The sequence below is a fragment of the Coffea arabica genome, chromosome 10c, assembly GCF_036785885.1.
Source record: "Coffea arabica cultivar ET-39 chromosome 10c, Coffea Arabica ET-39 HiFi, whole genome shotgun sequence".
Taxonomy (NCBI): domain Eukaryota; kingdom Viridiplantae; phylum Streptophyta; class Magnoliopsida; order Gentianales; family Rubiaceae; genus Coffea; species Coffea arabica.
Genome location: NC_092329.1, coordinates 17,374,811 through 17,396,874, shown reverse-complemented (window position 1 = coordinate 17,396,874; position 22,064 = coordinate 17,374,811). Strand labels below are relative to the sequence as shown.

Genomic DNA, 22,064 nt, shown 5'->3' with positions numbered 1-22,064 from the left:
GAGAACAAAAAAAAAAAAAACCCAATTGCAAGAGATAGTGCCCAACCCAGTGAAGGACGTCTGGAGGGAAAAGATGAGGAAATTGCGAACTTTTGAAGTAGAAGAAAAATAAGAGGGTAGATGCTGGGGCTAGTTACGGGAGGCAAAGGACGGGCAGGGGACAAAAAATAGAACTACTGGTACGAGGAAGATGGGCAGCGGGATGCAGGGAAGGTGGCGATTCGTGGCAATGAATTGAGACGTTTCATAATATCATATTCTCAGGAGCACCGTAGCAAAACATTGTGCTAGGGGGTATGCTGCATCCATCCAAAATACTAGCCCAGAGTAATCAAGCAGAAAGTCTTGAACTGTGAAAATATTTTTCTATTACGGGTTTCCTCTTGCCCTGGGCCTTTATTAATTTAGTCCGCGTCGTGTAAAACATTGGGAAGTGGCCACCATATCAATTTGACTATCTATATAGTGATGGCAATGGATGCAGAGTAGTACGAGGGTAACCAAAAAGATGCATTTTCGTGTCCAGACTTTGTTGCAAAGACTTAAAGACTTTTAACCAGCTGCGAGGTTGTACAGTACTAAGAGACGATTCAATTCCATATTACAAGGCCAAAGATTCCACTGGAAAGACAAAGTCGTGGTCATATCTTTGTGGTCATTCGAACTTTCTGCTACTCCTGGAAACCATCGCATCTTGGAAAAACTGGATGATTATGTGTGGCCCATAAGACTCAGCAATTTCATCCGAACTTTATGTATTATTTCTTCCCATCGAATTGTGTTTGATGAATAATATTGATTATAATTGCAACTACTACGTTCCACAAGAATTTTTTCCAGGAAGGAGGAAACCGTTCCTAAATTCCGACCCCTTCAAAGGCTTTCCGCGTTTAATTTTTCTTTTACCTAATAATTTTTTTGGTTGTTTCATAGTTATTTTTTTCTTGTTGTAGTCTAATTACTCATGAATTTGCTTTCCTTTCCCTTTTTAATTGATAAATAATAATAATTTTGTCAGTGAGATTCTTAATGAAATTTAGATAAGAGTTTTGTACAAATTATAATTCCTTGCTGTCAATTATTGGTTTTTAGGTTTTTTAACATATCATATTGTCATCCAAAAGAAGAAAAAAAAGCATTCCATGCACTAGAACGGCCTATATGAAGACTTGTTTGGCCTCCAAAGCTAGAGTGGATTGATATTTCTATAAATTAAAACATGGCCTCCTCCAAAGAACACCACATACAAGTTAAAACCTCATTATCCCAAAACTAAGCAGCCATCCCAGTCCAAAGCTTCCCCAGCTATGAAATTTGGTCAGGTTATACTTTTCATATTGATGGTGTCCTTAAAGCCAGCTATCACCCCGGCGGCATCATACCCTCCTTTACGCATAGCGAAGCATGGCTGCAGTGATACCTGCGGAAATATAACGATCCCGTACCCATTTGGCATGACAGAAGATTGTTATCTGGAGTCCAACTTTTCAGTCACTTGTAACCATTCTTATAATCCTCCCAAATTATTTCTACAAGACTCAAACGTTAACGTCACAAAAATATCCCTTGAAGGTCAATTGAACATTCTCAAGTTTGTAGCTCGCAAATGTCCTGATCATCCGGAATCTGATGATGAACCCTCTTTCCGATTTCCCGAATTCACAATCAATAGTACCGTTAACAAATTCACAGCAGTTGGCTGCGACACCTATGGTTTTCTCCAAAGCTTCCACTCTGTCAAGGGGACTACTGTAGATCAAACTATCGGGTGCATCACCATGTGTTTCAACCCGTCTGCCGTGGTTAATGGTTCCTCGTCCGGCCGTGGATGCTGCCAGACATCAATCCCGCAAGGAATGACAAATTTCGAGTTGAAAGCGGAAAGTTATTACAATCATAGATATGTTAAAGAGTTCAGTCCTTGTAGCTTTGCCTTTGTGGTTGAAGAAGGTAAGTTCAACTTTACTTTCGACAACCTTACCAATTTACGGGGGGTAGACAAACTTCCTGTGGTACTTGATTGGGGGATTGGAGATGAAACCCAGACGTGTGAAACAGCAAGAAAGGACTCGTCTACTTATGCTTGTCAGCATAATACCTATTGCGTAAATGGATCAGGCAATTACAAGGGATACCGTTGTTTCTGCAATGAGGGTTATGAAGGTAATCCTTACTTGCCAAATATTGGTTGCCGAGGTACGCACTTCATTGCTACCATTTTTTTTTTGGAGCATATCATGATTGCTACTTCACTTTGGACAATCATTTTGGCGCATCATTCATTGTCCATTTTACTTCTGAGTTAGTTAACCTTTACATCCCCCCCCCCCCCAAAACCACTACCACCCACCCACCCACCCAACAACCACAAACACACACACACACCACCTACTTTTTCCCGGGAAAATTACATCAATATTTGCACACATTAAAAAAGATTATTTGATTTTTTTCCTTTTTATAAAATTAAGATAACCCTTTTACTTTTTTACTTTGTGCCATGGAAAAAAGAATTTGGTTAGGGTTATTTGGAAAAAAAAATATTGTTCACAAAACAAATTCTCTAACCAACTTTTTATATCATGTACATCATATTAAAAAAAATTATACTAAATAATACAAAAAAAAATTTTCCAATGAACTTTCAATCCAAACAAACATGGTCCGATGTACTTTTGAAAAATGAGCTTTACTTTTTAAAGAAAATATTAAAAGAAGAAGGAAAACAAATCCGTGATAGATCCAACATGATTTTTTCTGGGGGTAACATTATGCAGATATTGATGAATGTCAAAAAGAAGAGACCAATGATTGCAAATTCGGAGAACTTTGCATAAACGTCGAAGGAGGCTACAATTGCTCTTGCCCGAAGGGGTACCTTAAGAAAGATGATGGAAGAGGGAGTGGAAGTTGCATCCCTAAACCTAAGAAAAGTTATCAAGCACTTGTGGCAGGTAATAGTTTGTTCTTTTTGTTACCGAAGTTCCCAAGTATTATACAGATAGGCACAAAGACCAAGCTTGGTCAAAAAGCAAATTACCGTTCTCAGATCAGCTTAATTTGCATTTTGTTTATAAACACACATACACATACGATCGACACAAGCATTGCCTATATATTGTTTCAATTTATATCTTAAATAATAAATCAGTATGTTTTGGTGGCATGGAAAATGGGTAGTACCTATTATCACAAACCACACATTGTATCTTCATGTTTTTGGTGAATTACATAAGATAGGGATTAATCATTAATGGGAGCAACCTGAGAAGGACTAGAGCAGACTGAGCCAAAACTACCTAGCTGAGTCAATGTCAACCCAAAGCTCGACCACCTCTTAATCAGGTTTACTTTTGACCTCGAATTCAGCGAAACCAAAGTCAACATTTGCCATACCCATCACAAGTGCAAATCAAAGAGAGTTAAGAGTCTGAAGCACAAGACCAATTCGATGATTAGCCACATTAATCAAGTGCCGTTATCTTTTTAATTCTAATTCAAATCTTTTCTTTTTTCGCTCTCTTATTGTATGGTTTGAAGTCTCTATTAAAGTGAAAAAGGAAAAGAAAAATTCTAGGGTAGAGGTTTTCTCCCCAAAAAATAAAATAAAATAAAAAATCTAGGGTAGACATTTTCTCACATTATTGGCTATCAGTTAAAAGCATCACATATAGAGAAACATTCTATTATTGCCGAAACAATAAACTCAGGAACAAACTCAAGCTTAAATCTTGTTAAGAAATGTAATCAACAATTTCACTAACTGTCACCCAGTTCCCTGTTGGCTTGAACAGCTTGGTGGTGGTACAGATCAGTTAATATATATACAGATGAAATATAATTAATCTTGTTTCTCTGTTCCTGTAATGTCCAAGCTTTGATGATTCTTCCTGTCGAGTTCCTGGCTATCATCCGTTTAGGAAGTAGCTGATCAGTTATGATTTAAATTTAATAATATTTGCTGCTGGAGGTCCCATTGCTTCTTGTTTTAGTCTCAATTGTTTCACCAAAAGCTCTGACGCTGCGATGATTCAGCTTCAACTTCTTTGAGTTCTAGCCATTCTCTATACATTCTGTAGAAGGTGCCCTTCATCTATGTCGATTTTATTAAATTGAAACTTGTTTAGATTGATTACCTACAAAACACAAGGTCAAACGACATTGACTACTCTACGATTTGCTTCTAGGTACTTCTCCTATATTTTGCAAATCGCCATTCACTTCCTGTAATACTATTCTTCAAATAATTACCACTTCAATGTAATACCGACCAGCCTCCAAATAGCCTTCCAATTCCACAAACATCCAACCAGCAACTTGCAAAGAATTTTACCGAGGACATAAAGAACTACAGCCACACATAGGAAAGGCACATTAATACGTAGAAAACTTAGGCATGTAAACCTTTTTCCTCTTTCTCAGACCAAAAATGCACAGGTGTCATTTACTTTATCTCCCGGCCAAAGCCACCACCCACAAGAACTTCAACTGGCAACTCGTTTGAAATCAATCTTTCAGTGTATGTTAACTGTAATATGCACCGTGCTTGTACAACAACAGTCTCGACTCTAAAAATTTGCAATCATTGCAATATTGGATTTGTACAGGTACTTTTGCGGGTGTTGGCGTACTATTTCTCATGATAGCTACTTATACCTTGTACAAAGTAGTGAAAAAGAGACGCAACAAAAAGCGCCAAGAGAAATTTTTTAAACGAAATGGAGGTCTTTTGTTGCAACACCAGTTATCTGCTGATGAAGGTGGGGTTGAGAAAACAATGCTATTCTCTGCTAAAGAATTGAACAAGGCCAGTGATGGATTCAATGAAAATCGCATACTAGGTCAAGGAGGTCAAGGTACAGTTTACAAAGGGATGCTAACGGATGGCAGAATTGTAGCAATCAAGAAGTCAAAAAAGGTTGATGAAAACCAATTGGGGCAATTCATCAACGAGGTTGTCTTGCTTTCACAAATCAATCATAGGAATGTGGTAAAGCTTCTAGGTTGTTGTCTGGAGACAGAAGTCCCACTACTAGTTTATGAATTTATCCCTAATGGAACCCTCTTTACCCTCATACATAATGGAAATAATGAGGAGCTTCCCTTGACTTGGAATTTGAGACTAAGAATAGCCATCGAGGTAGCAGGAGCATTGGCGTATCTACACTCAGCAGTTTCAATTCCAATCTACCACAGAGATATCAAATCCAGCAATATACTTTTGGATGAAAAATACATAGCAAAAGTATCAGACTTTGGAACTTCAAGGTCTGTGACAATTGACAAAACTCACTTAACTACTGTAGTTAAAGGGACTTTTGGCTATTTGGATCCAGAATATTTCCAGTCAAGCCAATTTACAGAGAAAAGTGATGTTTACAGCTTTGGGGTGGTCCTTGCTGAGCTTTTGACAAGACAAAAGCCAATATCCTCAGCAGCAACAGATGAAGATTGTAACTTGAGTTTGGCAACAAGGTTCCTGATATCCATGGAACAGGATTCTCTCAGAAATATTCTTGATCCTGAGCTCATAAATCAAGGGAATGAACAGGAGATCACAGCAGTTGCTAAACTTGCACAACGATGCTTAAACTTAAATGGGAAGAAAAGGCCAACTATGAAGGAAGTTGCCATTGGATTGGAAAGCATGAAACTATCATCAGTGCAGTCAACTACTCCAGAAAATTTTCAAAGTCCAAGCCACAATGAGGGAGAATCTGTCGTGTTTTCTGATAACAATTATACATGGACAACTGAAGGTGATAGCTCTAGATCTGTTTCGGATGTCGATCCACTTATGAATAAGCACTAGTTCATTATTCTGTTAGTGGTTAGAGTTATACATTAAGTTCCCAGATATGCTCATACTGGCCATGTCATGCCCTGGGCATCCTGAAATTTGTTATGGTAACAAATAAGGAGTTTATGTTTTCTAAAATAACTTTGATTATGAAAAATTTTTCATACTAACGTAATTCTTCAATGCTTCTTTTAGTGCCATGTGAATTTCTAACTGGCCATCATGCCCATCACTGGGAAGATCACCTATGGAACTGTTGCTTAATTCAGCTTTTAAGTTTAGCCATATTCTTTGAACTTCATTTAGTTCATGGTTGCTAGTTTCATTAATAATTTCATAATTCAGTATCATAAGTCGATGGCTACTCTGTCCATATTTAGTATAGTTGAAAGGCCTAAAATGAATTCAAAACAGCAGTATTTTCGCAAAGTTCCAACCCATTCTCAATTAGCATTCCATCATAAATATTGGCACGAAATTACACATCGACTTCTATAATACTTCTTCATAAAGCCTACACTCTTATATCAGTACAGTGAAAATTAAATTAAAAAAAAGTCATGCTTGCTTCTGAGTGCTAAACTGACTAAAACATTATCTCTCATTATATATATTGGCCCAAGATCGATTATTGTCTAGTACTGTAGGTTCCTTTTAAGTTTTTGACTCACCAGCAAAAAATTTCAAAGCGTAAAACACAATAAAGAAGCTGCGAACATATCAATGGCGAATCCTCTCTCTCCTGAAGCCGAACTAGATGAATGTGTCAGTGTTGCCCACAAGGCTGGAGGAAATCATCGGAAGATGCCTACCGTGGCCAAAGGAGACGAATCAAGTCCTGTGAAAAGAATGGTGAAGGTCGAGTTACAGAGGCCGAAATCAGAGCAAAGGAAGCCATGCTTTCAATTATTTTAAAGATGTTCCCTTCTCATGCAGTACTGGAGAAGAAACAAAGTGGAGTAATCTTCAGGCAATGGCAGAAGGGGCGGCTGCTCCTGATTTTGTTTGGGATTTGGACCTTGTTGATCGATAAGTGTAATTTTATTATTTATTTTATTATTAATTTTCTCTATTACTTGATCCAATATGAATTAATTGTTAAATTCTACTCATTTTTTATATTTTACATTTATTTCAGGAAGTAGATAGAAAATACCACAATAAGTGCCAATTTAACGGAAAAGGAGCCTAAGTAAGAGAGACTATCTCAGAGGGCATTTTTGGAAAAGAAAAACTTATGCTCATTTTGATAATTGCTGCAAGGACAGCGGAAGGCAGATTTTTTTTCTTTTCTTTTGGCCGCCGCACAGGAGCATAGGGGGAGGACCGAGATAGAAAAATTGTGCAGAGAACAGGCACTCCTTTGGAGTTGCTTTGTTTGACTTTTCTGTTTAGCTTTTTGGCAGTGATAGTCTCCCTCGTATGTGAGGATCTTTTGACTTTTCTTTGCATGACTTTTTAGTGGGTTCTTTTCCTTCTTCATACGACGCCTTCAATCGAATTAAATTGATGGCCGCGGATCTTGCTTCAATTCTGTATGGATTCTTTGCATCAAATATCAACTAATTTCTTCACTCTAATCAAAGAACAATGGAGGTTTTGATTCACCTAAAAAATTATGAGATCGATTTAATTTTATCTTTTCATTTTATTTATTAGTATTCGCATATTCTCTTATTACAGTGATTATAATTGTCCAACTAATTGATTGTCTCGAATCCGGATAATTAGTTGATTGAATAATCTATTATCAATTAGGGCATTAAATTCGTAATTGTTTAATTACTCTAAAATAATGACAAATGGCATGATTGGATTTGTGTCAGGGGAATACGCGGGTTAACCTAAAATAACCCTGGTAGTGCGTTATTTGGTTAGAATAGGGTTCCTCTAATACGTGAAGCAATTAGAAAATTAAATCTTATGGGCGTACCTAAATTTATTTCCTAATTAGAGCAGTGATTAACAGGCGTACCTTAATCACCGACGCAGTAAGGAGGGATTGACTGCCATCTCTTGTTTGATAGTTATAACCTATTTATTGATAAATAATTGGTATTGCCTTTGCTTCAATGATCAATTAGGTGTACCATTGCTGAAGTTATTTCTTGACTAGAGCCTTAGTTATCATTCATTTGATTTTAGTAACTTGTTATTTAATTTTTAATAGTTTCTTAGATTTTATTTGAATTTCTTTGATTGTCATCTTCTGCACAAAAACATTAATGTCTTTTGATTTGCATTGGAACTAAATATGTGCTTTATTCGTTAAGTATAGTCTGTAAAAGTATACACTTGCAAATGTGGCATTTGAAAAATAGGAAAGAAATGTTATTTGACTATAATTAACAATCAAAAATTGTATTTGTTAGTAATGTTACAGAAATTAAAATCAACAATTAAATTTTATAAACCGGTGTTGAGGAAACCTCCCTCAATTCATTTATTGTTTTACGAATCTTACCAAAAGCAAGCATGACAATCTAAGAACTGTAATACGAAACTAAGGAAATATATTTGCAATTGGTTGTTTTCACTAAAAATGCCCATGAACCATTTAATGATTTAATGATACCAACCTTGTGTGAAGTAAAATATGTATCCTCTCGCCATGTGGACGTATTTAAAATTTGTTATCTTTTATTATGTCTATATTTTTTTTTATTTAAAATAAATCCCCTCATTTTCACGCGCTTCCCAAATCCATGGTTCATCATTTATATTCAATTTGATCAACTTTACTGATGACCTACCTCATATAAATTTGTATTAATTGTGTGTTCTATATTTGTTGTCCATGAAATTGTATGTATTGTTGTGTAATGAAATCGATAACAGTCCTTGAATAGTAGTACTGGTTTGGTTTTTTATGTCTATTACTAAAATATGTGACGTTAATGCCGAGGTATTGGCATTTTTTTCCACTCTTTCATCTTTAGAAGAGTGATATAAATCCATGCATATAGACACAGACATAAATGTATTGTGCGTGTATTTGAAGACAACATTTGCATCCTAAGCCAGCCATTGAGCTTTTGTGTCTCCATTATTGTTTCTGAAGTTTTAAAATTTTTGGAAATGTTTAAAATGTCATTATTAGTTTTGTGCTTGGATTGAACCCAAAAATATGGTTGTATTAGTTAAGTTTAATTGGTAAAGTTAAAGTCTTCCAAACACACCATAGCAAGAAGTAGGAAACATTGGCAATGATTTTGCAATATAATTTCAATTTCAATTACTTACAAAAATAAAATATCATCGTGCTTGATATATATTGGTTAAGTTTGCCAAAATAAGAATGAACAATTAAATGCTTCAACTTAATAATAACGAAATCTTCCCCAATTGATTTAGTCTTTGTATTAGACTTAACAAAAAAATTATTTTGATGTATTTAATTCCTACAAAACAAAGTTAGGAAAATATCATTGCAATTGGTTAATTATATTAAAATTAAAAACAAACATATTAATGGGCGAATGGTATTTCTTGGCATTTGGTTGCATCCGGACACGTTCCATTTTGTTTCATCTCCACGCGACGTTGGCCACAACATAACGTTCTACTGCCAGCACATTACACTACAACACATGTCGTTCTTTGCATTCCTACCTACGGTAGGAGCGGTCAACGCGATCTTACCATCAAGAGATCCCATCAAGTCGTCAAAATGCAGAGAGGGTTTGGGAAAGTTAAGATGACAAGTAGGAAACGGAAAAATCTACCGCAAACGGAAAAACTGGTTTTCATTGGGTGGACTCGTACGCTAGATCTACCAAGTATTTGACCATTTGAATTAGTGTCTCAATGTCCATGTTGCACATATGTCTATCGATGTGTTCGATGATGAAGGCTGGTGTTCAAGTATTAATTTTTAGAAAAACAAGTTAAAATAGAAAAGTGTCCAACTATATAGGAGTGCAACGATTGCCACAAAAGTTATAAAAGATTATATTTAATGAACTTTACAAGGAATATTTTTTTTATAGCATTAAACTACAAACAATGAATATAATATATATCAATTTCAATCATAATTAATAAGAGTTAGAAAGGTGAAACATCCTTTGGGTTATGACGAGTTAAGTCAAAAAATAATTTTTTTATACAATATCCAACTTCAAAAAGTACTTCAATGGTGAATCAAAAATACATCTAAGCCCCTCATTAGTTTGACTATTGTATAATAGATAATTCTATCAGTTTAGAGTTGCTAATCATATAAGCTTTATAATCCTAAACCATGTCGTCAATGATAAATATAAACAAGTTTCACCAAATGAAATCATTTCTCTTAAAAGTTAAACTATTCAAATTTGAGGAAAGAAATTTCAGTATAATATATTTACGTAGTGTTACAATTGCAATAGAACTATGAATCATTTTGTAATCCACGATTGAAAGAAAAAATAAAGAAAAAAATTGCTAACATTAATTAAAAAAATTCATAGAATGATGTAAGGGCGAACAACAAATTATTCAAAAAGCTAAAAATATAAACTCAAATGAAAATTTAAAAAGGCACTCATGCAACCCATATCCAACCAAAAGTGGAATGCTTTGTTGCTTGTGCATTGGTGTTGGTTAGAAAAATTAATTTTTAAATATTAAATATTAATTTTTTTCATCTCAATTACATTTATTCTTTCAAAACAATTGATTTTTTTAAAAAGTTTGTGAAACCATAAAAGAAGAAATTTCAAAGCATCATGTTTATGCGTAAAGCATGCGCTCCATTACTAGTTTGCTGAAAGGGTGCATTTTAGTGGAATATTTTGAGCATTATTGCACAATTATTTGGTTAAATATTTCATTAATTGGGTGGATTTTTCTAAGATACGATTTTGGTGCCAATTGCAGGATTTGATGCTGAAAAATGCTTAAAATTGAAATTCAGAAGATGTGTAGTACGGGGGGCACTTCAAACAGTGGGGTTCACTTGAGAAGTTGAAGAAACTAAATTGTAATAGACACTATTTTATTTTACTTTGGGAAGTCTTGTTTTAATTTTTTAATACCAATTTCTATTAAGGGAAAATCCCCTCCGTGAATTTCGGTGGGACCAAGACAAAAAGAGGGGAGTATTAGACTCAGGAGGTCGGCTTTGCTTAGAGAATTAATTCTTCGTCTGGCTTAGGTTTCTTTTCGTTCTTTGTAGCTTTTGAATGGGGTGGCCCGTAGCTCTGTAAAAGAATCAGGGGACACAAGCCCCAATTGTTGACTTTGCAAATAGCTTTTCCAATCGTATTGACCAAATTGAGTAAGAAGCAATTGAAAAAAGCTTTTCCTCGTAGCATTGTGAGCAATTAGGAGGCAGCCGCCGTTGTGGACTTGTTGGCTTTGCTGTTCATTTGGGTTTTGACCGAAACTGGAAGACAGCACCAGACCGTCGTATTTGTATGCTTTTGGAGAACAATTGGGAGGAATAAAAATTCATTGCGTTTCTCTTTTGGCGTTGACCGAAGGAGGGAAATTGATCTGAAAACTTTTCCAAACTCCACACGCGTGGCTTGTTCGCTTGTTCTCTAATTATGGGGAACTAAATCCCTAATTCTAGTCAAGGGGGCAATTAACAAATTGGTTCGGTAATTATTGTGAGATCTAAGTCGCTTTTAATTATTTCTTTCAATTATCGGTATTTATATGCTTCATGCTTTTAATTGCTATAACTCTTGTGTATGATTGATTAGTGCGCAATAATTAATTGTTCATATAGGCTATTATGCTAATTAGGGGTAATTGAATCCGTAATTGTTCGAATATCCTTATCTGAATAGCAACTGGCGTAATTGGATTTATGTCAGGGAGACGTATAATCTAATTTAAACAAACCTCGTAGCGTATTTGCTAGTAAGGATTGGGCCTTTCTAATTATTAATGCAATCTAGAGATTAAATTCTATGGTCGTACTTAGAGTTATTTTTGGGTTAGAGAAATAGTTAACGGTCGTACCTTAACTATCGAGAAATTAAGGAAGGGTTGGTTGTTTATCGCGTGCATGGCAACTATAACCAATCTATAAATAATTGTTTGAATTATTTTGCATCGATGATCAGTGCCTGAACCGTTTCTGAAGTGTACCCTTGGCTAGAACTCTCCTAATTATTTCTTTTAGTTAATTACTTTTTGCAGTTAAATTATTTAGTTAACTTTTAATTCTAAAGCCCCCCATCAATCTTGACTTGAAAAGAAATAAATTTCTCCCCAGTCGCTGAGGAGACGACCCTGCTTGCCACTGTCTACTAGTTAGTGAATTCAGTTAAATAATTAATTCAGGTATATCGCATTAAGCAAACTTTTCGGGAACATGGTGAATCAAGTAACCCATTGCACACTTAGAGTCCCTGCTTCAATACTAGAATTGATTATTGACTGTTTCAGGTGGTAGTTAGGTTTTATTTATTATTATCGCACAGGTTCGGCACCTGTCAATTTTTGCCGCCGTTGCCGGGGACTGGCGTTTGAAATATTTATTTCTTTTTAGGTTTAGTTTTTTTTTGATATTTTTGCTAGTTTATGCCCCGTTCTTCTCGTACAGGTAAATTGATATACGATTTTGAGGTTGATAAGGCAGCGCGTAGGCGAAGGCAAGAGACCAGAAGACGTAAAGAAGGGCAAGTATCTACTACAAACGAGTCAATAGAAGACGAATTTAGCATGGCTAACACCCAAACATTACGGGAGCTGGCTGTCCCGGAGTTGACTCACCAGCTCTTGTGCATCACATTTCCCACTTTGGCTGAGAATACCGCTTTCGAGTTGAAGTCGGGGTTGATTCACCTCCTACCCTTGTTCCATGGTCTCTCTGGTGAAGAACCCTACAAACACGTCAAAGAATTCGAAGTGGTTTGCTCGAGCATGAAACCTTTTGGGTCATTGAAGAGCAAATTAGATTAAGAGCTTTTCCTTTCTTTCTCAAGGATGCAGCAAAGATTGGCTATACTACCTACCTGCACGTAGCATTACCACATGGGTACAATTGAAAAAGAAGTTTTTAGAAAAATTCTTCCCTGCATCCCGGGCTGCGAGTTTGAGGAAGGAGATATGCAGCATCAAACAGTATCCCGGAGAATCCTTGTATGACTATTGGGAAAGATTGAACAAGTTGTACACTAGATACCCGCATCATCAATTAGTGAACAACTGTTGATCCTGTACTTCTATGAAGGGCTCCAGTCAACTGATAGGAGCATCATTGACGCTGCAAGTGGAGGGGCACTGGCGAATAAGACGCCAAGAGAAGCATGGGAGCTTATTGAGTCAATGGCAGAAATTTCGCAGCAATTTGGCTTCCGTGAGAGCAACCCCACCCGTAGCGTCAACGAGGTAGAGACGTCATCCATTCAGCAGCAACTGTCGGAGTTGACGTCTGGTTAGACAATTAGCCGTGGGGAACGTGCAGCGAGCGAAGGTCTGTGGAATCTGCACAAGTATGGACCACTGTACAGACACATGTCCCCTTTTGCAAGAGGATGGGGCTGAACAGGTGAACATGGCCGGAGGCGTACTCGCGCCTCGTAGGCAGTATGACCCGTACTCCAACACGTACAATTCAAGTTGGAGAGACCATCCCAATTTCAGTTATGGGAACAGGTCACAAAATTCATTCCCAAATCATCCACCAGGATTTCAGCAGCCATGGCAAACAAAACCTCAACCCTCGTCCTCCAATTCAGGAAGCTCTTTGGAGGATATTGTCAAAAGCCTGGCCACGACTACTACTCAGCTTCAACAGGAGATCAGATTCTTGACCACGAATACCGCTCAGCTCCAGCAGGAGACTAAAGCCTTAACCACGAGCACTATCTAATTCCAGTAGGGCACCAAAGTGGGCATGAAAGACCAGGATGCTTTAATAAGCCAAATTGCAACTGCCATCAACCGTTTGGAGTCCCACGTTTATGGAAAATTGCTATCACAATCCGAGGCAAATTCCAGAAATGTAAGTGCCATGACACTGAGGAGTGGCAAGGAAGTGGAGGGACCTAAAGTGAAAAATTCGAAGAGCAAAAATGAGGAGGAGATAGAAAAGGAGATTGAAGAGGAAGGGCGCATCCGCGAAGACCCTAAGGTAACATTTACTCCTTCACCTCTCATCAAATCTGACTTACCTTCTTTTCCTTGCAGGTTGGAGAAGACAAAGAAGGTAGAGAAGGAAAAAGAGCTTTTGGATGTGTTCCGGAAAGTAGATATCAACATCCCCTTGTTGAATGCAATCAAGTAGATACCGAAATATGCTAAATTTTTGAAGGACTTGTGCACCCACAAAAGGAAGCTAAGAGGAGATAAACGAGTGGCGGTGAGAGAAAATGTGTAGACAATACTCCAAAGAAAACTCCCTCCAAAGTGTGGGGACCCAGGTATGTTGACAATTCCATGTAAAATAGGAGATACCTCGATTAGGAAAACGATGTTGCATTTAGGGGCGTCGATTAATGTTATGCCTAAAACTATTTATGCGTCTTTAAATCTTGTGCCATTAAAAGGTACAAGTATTATAATCCAACTAGCAGACCATACCAACGCTTATTCAGAGGGATTAGTTGAAGATGTTTTGGTACAGGTCAATCAGTTAGTCTTTCCTGCAGATTTCTATATCCTAGGCATGGGGGATGAAAAGTCACTAAATCCGTCACCTATTTTGTTAGATAGACCATTTTTTAGCACTGTTAGGACAAAAATATATGTAAATGAGGGTACTTTGTCAATGAAATTTGATGAAAAAATGGTGAATTTTAATATCTTTGATGCGATGAAATACTCGGATGATACTAACTCCATTTTTGCTTTAAGTGTTATTGAGTCCCTTATGTAGGAAACGTTCGAATTGGGTGGAGAAGATGCACTGACAGTAGCTTTGGCCAAACATCTTGAGTTGGGGGCAGTTTCTGATATAGAAATAAATGATGAGTTATACCATACGGTTGAAACTTTGCATTCGCTCCCACCAATTTCTCCGAGGTATGAGTTTGTTTCCCTCTTTGTACTAGAGACTCAAACAAAATTGTTGCCTTCTGTTGTGCAGGCACCTGAGTTGGAGTTTAAGCCTCTCTCAAAGCATTTGAAGTATGCTTTTCTCGGAGACAAGGAGACACTGCCAGTCATCATATCTGCACACCTGTCACCTCATCTTCTTCGAGATCATAAGGAGGCGATTGGGTAGAGCATCGCAGATATCAAGGAAATTAGCCCATCCTTATGCATGCACCGGATACGGCTTGAGGATAATGCAAAGCCGGTAAGACAGGCGCAGCGAAGATTGAACCCACTAATGATGGAGATAGTTAAAATGGAGATACTAAAACTCCTGAAAGTGGGAATCATCTTAGCCATCTCAGACAGTCCCTGGGTGAGCCTTGTTCAAGTAGTCCCGAAAAAGCCGGGGGTTACGGTAGAAGAAAACCAGGAGGGAGAGATGGTCCCATTAAGGAAACCCACAGGATGGCGCCAGTGCATTGACTATCGATGACTGAATGCCGTGGCGAAGAAGGACCGCTTCCCTCTCCCTTTTATTGATCAGATGATAGAAAGATTAGTTGGTCGTGTCTATTACTGTTTTCTTGATGGTTTATCAAAGTATTTTCAGATCGCGATAACACCGGAGGATCAGGAGAAAATCACATTCACCTGCCCCTTTGGTACGTTTGCCTACCGGAGGATGCCTTTCGGCCTCTGCAATACTCTAATAACTTTTCAAAGGTGCATGGTGAGTATCTTTTCCTAATATGTAGAAAAGATTATTGAGGTGTTTATGAATGATTTTAGTGTGTATAGGGATAATTTTAATGAATGCCTTGATAATTTAGTTTTAATTTTAAAAAAATGCATAGAAGCGAATTTAGTCCTTAATTGGGAGAAATGTCACTTCATGGTGGAGCATGGTATTGTCTTAGGACATGTAATGTCGGCTAGAGGCATAGAGGTAGATAAAGCGAAAGTCGATATTATTTCTGCTTTACCTTACCCCATAAGTGTACGGGAAGTGCTGTCCTTTTTGGGTCATGTAGGGTTCTACAGGAGATTTATCAACAATTTCTCCAAAATTGGAGCGCCCCTGTTTAAGTTGTTGTAAAAGGATATAGCATTTGACTTCACCGAGGAGTGCAGGATGACATTTGACAAATTGAAGGAATCGTTAACCTCACCGCCCGTCATCCAACCGCCGGACTGGAGCCTCCCATTTGAAATAATGTGTGACGCGAGTGACTATGCAGTGGGAGCAGTGTTAGGGCAAAGAATTGGCAGGACGGCACATGCAATCTACTATGCATCAAAGGCGTTGAATGGAGTTCAATTCAATTATTCTACAACGGAGAAAGAATTACTAGTTGTGGTTCTTGTATTAGAAAAATTTAGACCTTATTTGTTAGATGCAAAAGTAACAGTTTTCTCTGATCATGCAATCTTAAGGTACTTGATGACGAAGAAGGATGTAAAACCAAGGCTCATCAGATGAATCCTGCTCCTTCAAGAGTTCAACTTGGAGATTAAAGATAAAAGTGGGCAAGAGAATTTAGTTGCAGATCACTTTAGCTGCTTACTAACACATAAGAAAGAGCAACCATTGAGAGAGACATTTCCAGAGGAGCAACTCCTTGCCATTAATTCATTTGCACCCTGGTATGCTGACATTGTAAATTTCTTAGTGACTAATCAACTGCTTACAGATTGGCCCAAGACTAAGAGAGACAAGTTAAAAAGTGATGTCAAATACTATATTTGGGACGACCCCTACCTGTGGAGGCAATGTTCTGATCAAATGCTAAGAAGGTGTGTAAGTGTAGGTGAATTCCACTCCATTTTAAATTTTTGTCATTTGTTTGCATGTGGAGGGCATTTTGGGCCTAAAAGAACAGCTCGTAAAATGTTGGAGAGTGGCCTTTATTGGCCCACCCTTTTTAAAAATACGTACTTATTTTGTAAATCATGTAATAAGTGTCAAAGGGTGGAAAATATTCTTCGTAGGGACCAAATGCTCCAAACCCCCATGTTGTTTGTTGAAATTTTTATGTTTGGGGGATAGATTTTATGGGTCTCTTTCCCTTATCTTTTGGATTCGTATATATCTTACGTGCTGTAGATTATGTCTCTAAGTGGGTGGAAGCAAAACCCATATGTACTAATGATTCTAGAGTGGTTGCAGAGTTTTTCAAATCTAACATATTTGTCCGCTTTGAGATGCCGAGAGTTGTGATAAGTGATAGGGGCATACACTTTTGTAATAAGATTATTGCTGCCCTGTTCCGAAAATATGGCGTGCTCTACAAGGTATCTGCACCTTATCACCCGCAGACAAATGGGCAAGTCAAAGTGTCAAATTAAATCAATCTTGGAGAAGATGGTACACCCGGACAGGAAGGATTGGAGCTTGAAGTTAGAAAATGCACTGTGGGCGTACCGCACCGCGTATAAGACGCCGATTGGGATGTCCCCGTACAGACTTGTCTTCGGGAAGGCTTGTCATCTTCCCGTGGAGTTCGAACACAAGGCGTTTTGGGCGGTGAAGAATGCAACATGAACCTGGAAGATGCGGGGGTCCAAAGGAAATTGCAGCTACAAGAATTGGAGAAAATTAGGAATGAAGCATATGAGAATGTCACGATCTATAAGGAAAAAAGTAAAATCTTCCATGATCAGCAAGTTTCAAGGAAATCTTTTGTAGTAAGGCAAAAAGTCCTCTTGTATCACTCGAGGATTAAACTTTTTCCCGGTAAGTTGCATTTTCATTGGATTGGTCCCTATGTCGTTTCTAATGTGTTTCATTATGGTGCAGTGGAGATCCAAAGTTTAAAGACAGAGAACAAATTCGTGGTGAATGGCCATCGTCTCAAACCTTATTTTGAAGGATTCTCAGTTAAAGAAGTAGAAGTTGTACACCTCAAGGATCCAATTTATCTTGTTTGAGGGTTCCAGCTGCGTCTAGCCAAAGACATTAAATAAAGTCGCTATTTGGGAGGCAACCCAAGACTATTTGTTTTAGTTTTCGTACATTTTTGCAGTTTTATTTAAGTGTTAGTGTCATTTAGTAGTTTGTTGTTTGGTGGCAGGAAGTTGGCAGTTAGACGTGCCCACGCTAAGTGGTCACGTCTAAGGAAAAGAGTTGGAAGGCGACGATCAGAAGACTCTATAGCAGTTAAGTGTGCCCACGCTAGGTAGTCACGTTTAAGGGAAGAAAGTTCTTGTCCGCGGTCAGAAGACTCTACAGTAGTTAGACGTGCCCACGCCAGATAGTCACGCCTAAGGAACTCAATTTTCGAAAATTGGTCAGAAGATTCTATAGCAGTTAGACGTGCCCACGCCAGGTGGTCACGCTTAAAGTCAAAAATTTTGACAGATGATCAGAAGACTAGAGGGCAGTTAGGCGTGCCCACACCTAAGATAGGGGTTCATTGTTCTGAAAAAAAAAAGTGTGAAAAGACCAAATTGCCCTTCAAAAAAAAAGAAAGAGAAAATTCAAGGACCCGTAGCCCTACTTCTCTTCTTTCTTTTCTTTTTCTTTCTTTCTTTCTTTCTTTCTTTTTCTTCTTCATTCTTTTCTTCTTGTTCGCCACCGCCTTCGTCCGCCCTCCGCCGTTACCACTGCTCTGTCGTCCACCAGCAAGCCCGCGCGCCCTTCTCTGGCCCATCGTGCGCTACTCCATCTCCTCTCCAGGCGCGGCCCATCACGCGAGCAGCAGCAGCAGGCGCGCACCATCGCGACCGCCTTGCGCGCGATCTCCAAGCCACCGCGAGCAGTCAAGCGCGAGCTGAGCACACTCACCAGCAGGCTAGCGCCCTTTTCCTTCGAGCCTCTTCGCGCAACAAGAGTAGCAGACCAGCAGCAGTCCACCAAGGTTGGTCCGCACGCCTCAGAGCAGCAGCCCAGCCCAGCAAGTTCCAGGCGCGAATAGCCCGCGAGTAGCCTGCGATCGAGCCCACCAGGCACGTAGCAGCACGTTTTCCTTCGTCTCGCACGTCTCCTCTGTGCGCCCTCAGCACGCAGCAGACCCAGGCGCGCCTGCTCACCCTTCCTAGCACGAGCTTGCGCGTTTCAGCACCAGGCGGGCTAGCCCACGCACCTCGCTAACACCGCAAGCCGCCGCTCGCCCACCAGTCGCACGCTTCCTCCGCACACGCGTCATCCTCTTCCTCCACGCCAGCCTTGCAGCCCAGCGCACGGTGCCTTTTCACCCTGTTGTCGCCCCTGTTCTCTACTTCATCCACTACCAGTCAAAAGCTCCGGTGATTTCTTTGTAAATTTCTGTCACTTTAGCTGAGGCCAGATTGTTAATTTTTGTTAGTTGAGGACAGATTTTTAATTTCGTAGCTAAGGCCAGATTTTTGATTTGCTAGTTGAGGACAGAAATTTTGTGCTTGTTTGGGTGCTGTGATACATTTGTGGTTGATTGTTGACTATTTGTTACATTTTGTGCTTAACCAGTGATATTTGGGGAAAGTGTTTACTCTAGTTGCCTGTTTAATTAGTTTTTGGGGAAATTTTGATGTGTTTTTCTAATTAATTAATTTTTGGGGTAAAATCTGTAGTATTTGGGGGTCATTTTACTGTTTACATGCTTAATTAGTTTTTGGGGTGAGTTTATAGTCTGTTTTTGCAATTGTCTATGGTTGGGAGCTATATTTGGGACCCTTTACTGAGTCAGCTGCCTGTTGACCTCTTTTGTGCACCTTTACCTTACCTCTGCCTTATCCAACAGACCAAATGACCAAACCAAAGAATAAAGACAAGAGCAAACCTTCCACCTCCACCCCACAGCCTACAGTCCCCTTGGGTGGACCTGCCCCAGCGACTGGTTCGGGAGGGCCTCGGACTCGTCTTGGGCGGAATAGAAAAGTTCATATCTCCTTTCCGGCCCATTTTGACGGTCATTTGACCTTTACCCGGGCTACCGACAAGGAGCGGTACGCCTTGGCGTGCATAAGGAAGATAATTCCTTGTAAATATATCTACGACCCTACACTTGATCAACTGAATCTTAGGGATGAGGTCACGAAGCATCTAGCCGACATAAGTTGGACCCGTTATGCTGCTATCATTCTACCTGCTTTTACTGAACTGACGTGGGAATTCTATGCTACGTTTGAGTTTAATATCCTTGATGAATTCTCCGTTACCACTCCTGGGATAGTGCAGTTTAGGTTAATGGGTAGAGAGTTCATCCAATCTATCACTAAATTTAATTTGGCCTTTGGGTTCATTGACGTTTCCTACTCCCAGAGTGAGGAATATATGCATAGTCCGTGCAAATACTCGGATCCATTTTTCTCTCATAACATTGGTTTTTGGAGAGAATTGTCGGTTGACCGACACAACTATGACCCCAGCCAGTCTAAGGCATCTTTTCTTAGGAGCCCCGCCTACCGTTATTTACATAGATTTATAGTTTACAGTTTCCCTGGTAGAAAGGATAGTTCGGGTACTTTGACCAAACCTGAATTCTTTTTCATTTGGTACATGGTTGCTCGGAGAAAGGTCAATTTGGGTTGCTGGTTTGCCCTCCACCTCCGAACTGTCTTAAGTAAGAAAAATAAGCCATTAATCTTAGGCTCATTTATCACTCAATTGGCTGTAAATCTTTGGGTTTTGGATTTGAATAATCATAATTTGCATCAGGCATGTATTATGGAACCCTAGATTTAGTTTGCTTGGAAAAAATGAGTCTTGTGCAACATGTAAATGGCGTTTTTCAGTACGCCCCCCCGGGGCCAATCTATGTTGCTCCGAAGCGCAAAGCTTTCAAATCCACCACCTCGAAGGTTGATGGTCCTTCCACGGATGCCCCCGGATAGTCCTCTTCGGCCCCTCCACCGTCTTCCTCCGCCGATAGCCAGTTTGTAGCCCTTCGGTTCCAAATGCAGTACATGGACACTCGTATGGAGCGGATGGAGTTTCAAATGGCCGGAATGGCCCAGAATTTGGCGCAGTACCTCCACCACGTGGGTTTCCGCCCGCCCTTCCCTCCACGGCCTTAGTTCACTTCTGCCCTCTTTCGTTTTAAGGGAAGTGTCGTTGCCCCTTTACCTCGATTTTGCTCTTTATTTGCTTACATTGGGGGCAATGTAAGGTTTAGGTGTGAGGGAGGATTAACTATGCTTTTAGTGGAGTTTTTAGTTGTTTGGTGTGCATTTTTCTTGTCTTAGTAGTTAAACGGTGATGAATGCGATTGAGATATGAGTTTAAGTAGTAAATTCATGCCATGGGGTGTTCTACTATTTCTCGATGAATTGATTGATGAATATGCTGAACTTGACATTAATTTGATCACTTGTGCAATTTTTGAGCCTAATTTTTCATTTGTTGAGTGATTAGTGCACATGATTTGTCACTTTAGAACTTGCTCAATTATGCGTGTCAAGACCACATTTAAATGAGTTTAATGCACTAAAGTGATAGGGCGCCTAGGACTGAACCATTTTTTTGGACTCTCTTAAAAACCAACTTTTAATTTATTTACCATTAGGAAGCTAAGTTGAGCCTTAAACCTTATTTTTCGCTTGATGCCCTAGTTTTTAGCCATAAAACCTTTTTTTAGACTCTCTCTTTGAACCTCGTGTAAAGAAGTGCTTTGATTTCATGACATGGAAATTTGGAGTATTATTTGAGAGGCATTACATGTATATATGTAGAAGAGAGGAAAAAAAGAGGAAGCAAATGACAAAAAAAAATAGAAAACAAAATAAGAAGAAATGCAGGCAATCAACTAGTGAAGTTGATCCTTATGGTGTTGGTATTTATTCAAAAAAAAGGAAAAAAAAAAAAGAAAAAGGGAGAAATAGATGAAAAAAAAGAGGAGAAGGAAAAGAAGCCGAAAGTGTGACGAGTGCCAACTTTTACTTCACTGGTTGGACTGTTGAGGTGCCTTGAAGTTTCAGATGTGCAAGAATCTGTGTGATGAATTTCTGAGCATTTCCTTTACATTTTTACACCCTTTGAATCCTTTTTATCCTACCTTCTCACCCCAGCCCCATTACAACCTTGCAAAGTCCCTTGATTGCTGTATTTAAATTCATAAGTAAGTGGTGGCGATATGGTATATGAGGAAGCTTATGGTAGTGTCATTTTATTGTGTTGATTTAAGAGCCATTTTATATACATATCCTATACACTTTGGAGTGAATGAGTGCACTTTAAACTGCGAGAATTAGTGATTTGGTATATTCTGATTTCGATGAGGTTATTAGGGAATTTGGAATGCCATTTTTGGTATGAACTGCTGTAAATTGCTTGGTATCTTGATTGCACTTCTGAGTCTTGAGGACAAGCATA

The 22,064-nt window shown here is 38.9% G+C and overlaps 2 protein-coding genes and 1 non-coding gene across 3 annotated transcripts; 2 read left to right on the top strand and 1 right to left on the bottom strand.

Moving 5' to 3' along the window:
• The first annotated feature begins 1,340 nt into the window (after nucleotides 1-1,340).
• Nucleotides 1,341-5,975, top strand: LOC140015844 (wall-associated receptor kinase 2-like). Its single transcript, XM_072068668.1, has 3 exons — nucleotides 1,341-2,196; nucleotides 2,778-2,954; nucleotides 4,608-5,975. The coding sequence occupies exons 1-3, from the start codon at nucleotides 1,341-1,343 to the stop codon at nucleotides 5,810-5,812; spliced, it is 2,238 nt and encodes a 745-aa protein (XP_071924769.1). The 3' UTR covers nucleotides 5,813-5,975.
• Nucleotides 5,976-12,827: 6,852 nt separating this feature from the next.
• Nucleotides 12,828-12,934, bottom strand: LOC140016343 (small nucleolar RNA R71). Its single transcript, XR_011822738.1, has one exon. It is a non-coding gene; the product is annotated as a small nucleolar RNA R71 (small nucleolar RNA).
• Nucleotides 12,935-15,908: 2,974 nt separating this feature from the next.
• LOC140015843 (uncharacterized) lies at nucleotides 15,909-17,704 on the top strand. The gene is made up of 5 exons (XM_072068667.1): nucleotides 15,909-16,232; nucleotides 16,353-16,548; nucleotides 16,881-17,068; nucleotides 17,240-17,417; nucleotides 17,574-17,704. Exons 1-5 carry the CDS (start codon nucleotides 15,909-15,911, stop codon nucleotides 17,702-17,704), a joined length of 1,017 nt encoding a protein of 338 aa, XP_071924768.1.
• The last annotated feature ends 4,360 nt before the right edge of the window (nucleotides 17,705-22,064 follow it).

Coding starts and splice junctions, on each gene's coding strand:
- LOC140015844 (XM_072068668.1), top strand. CDS start 1,341: ATGGTGTCCTTAAAGCCAGCTATCACCCCGGCGGCATCATACCCTCCT. Junction 2,197..2,777: donor GCCAAATATTGGTTGCCGAG/GTACGCACTTCA, acceptor AACATTATGCAG/ATATTGATGAATGTCAAAAA. Junction 2,955..4,607: donor TTATCAAGCACTTGTGGCAG/GTAATAGTTTGT, acceptor GGATTTGTACAG/GTACTTTTGCGGGTGTTGGC.
- LOC140015843 (XM_072068667.1), top strand. CDS start 15,909: ATGACATTTGACAAATTGAAGGAATCGTTAACCTCACCGCCCGTCATC. Junction 16,233..16,352: donor ACTTGATGACGAAGAAGGAT/GTAAAACCAAGG, acceptor CTAACACATAAG/AAAGAGCAACCATTGAGAGA. Junction 17,418..17,573: donor CACGATCTATAAGGAAAAAA/GTAAAATCTTCC, acceptor ATTATGGTGCAG/TGGAGATCCAAAGTTTAAAG.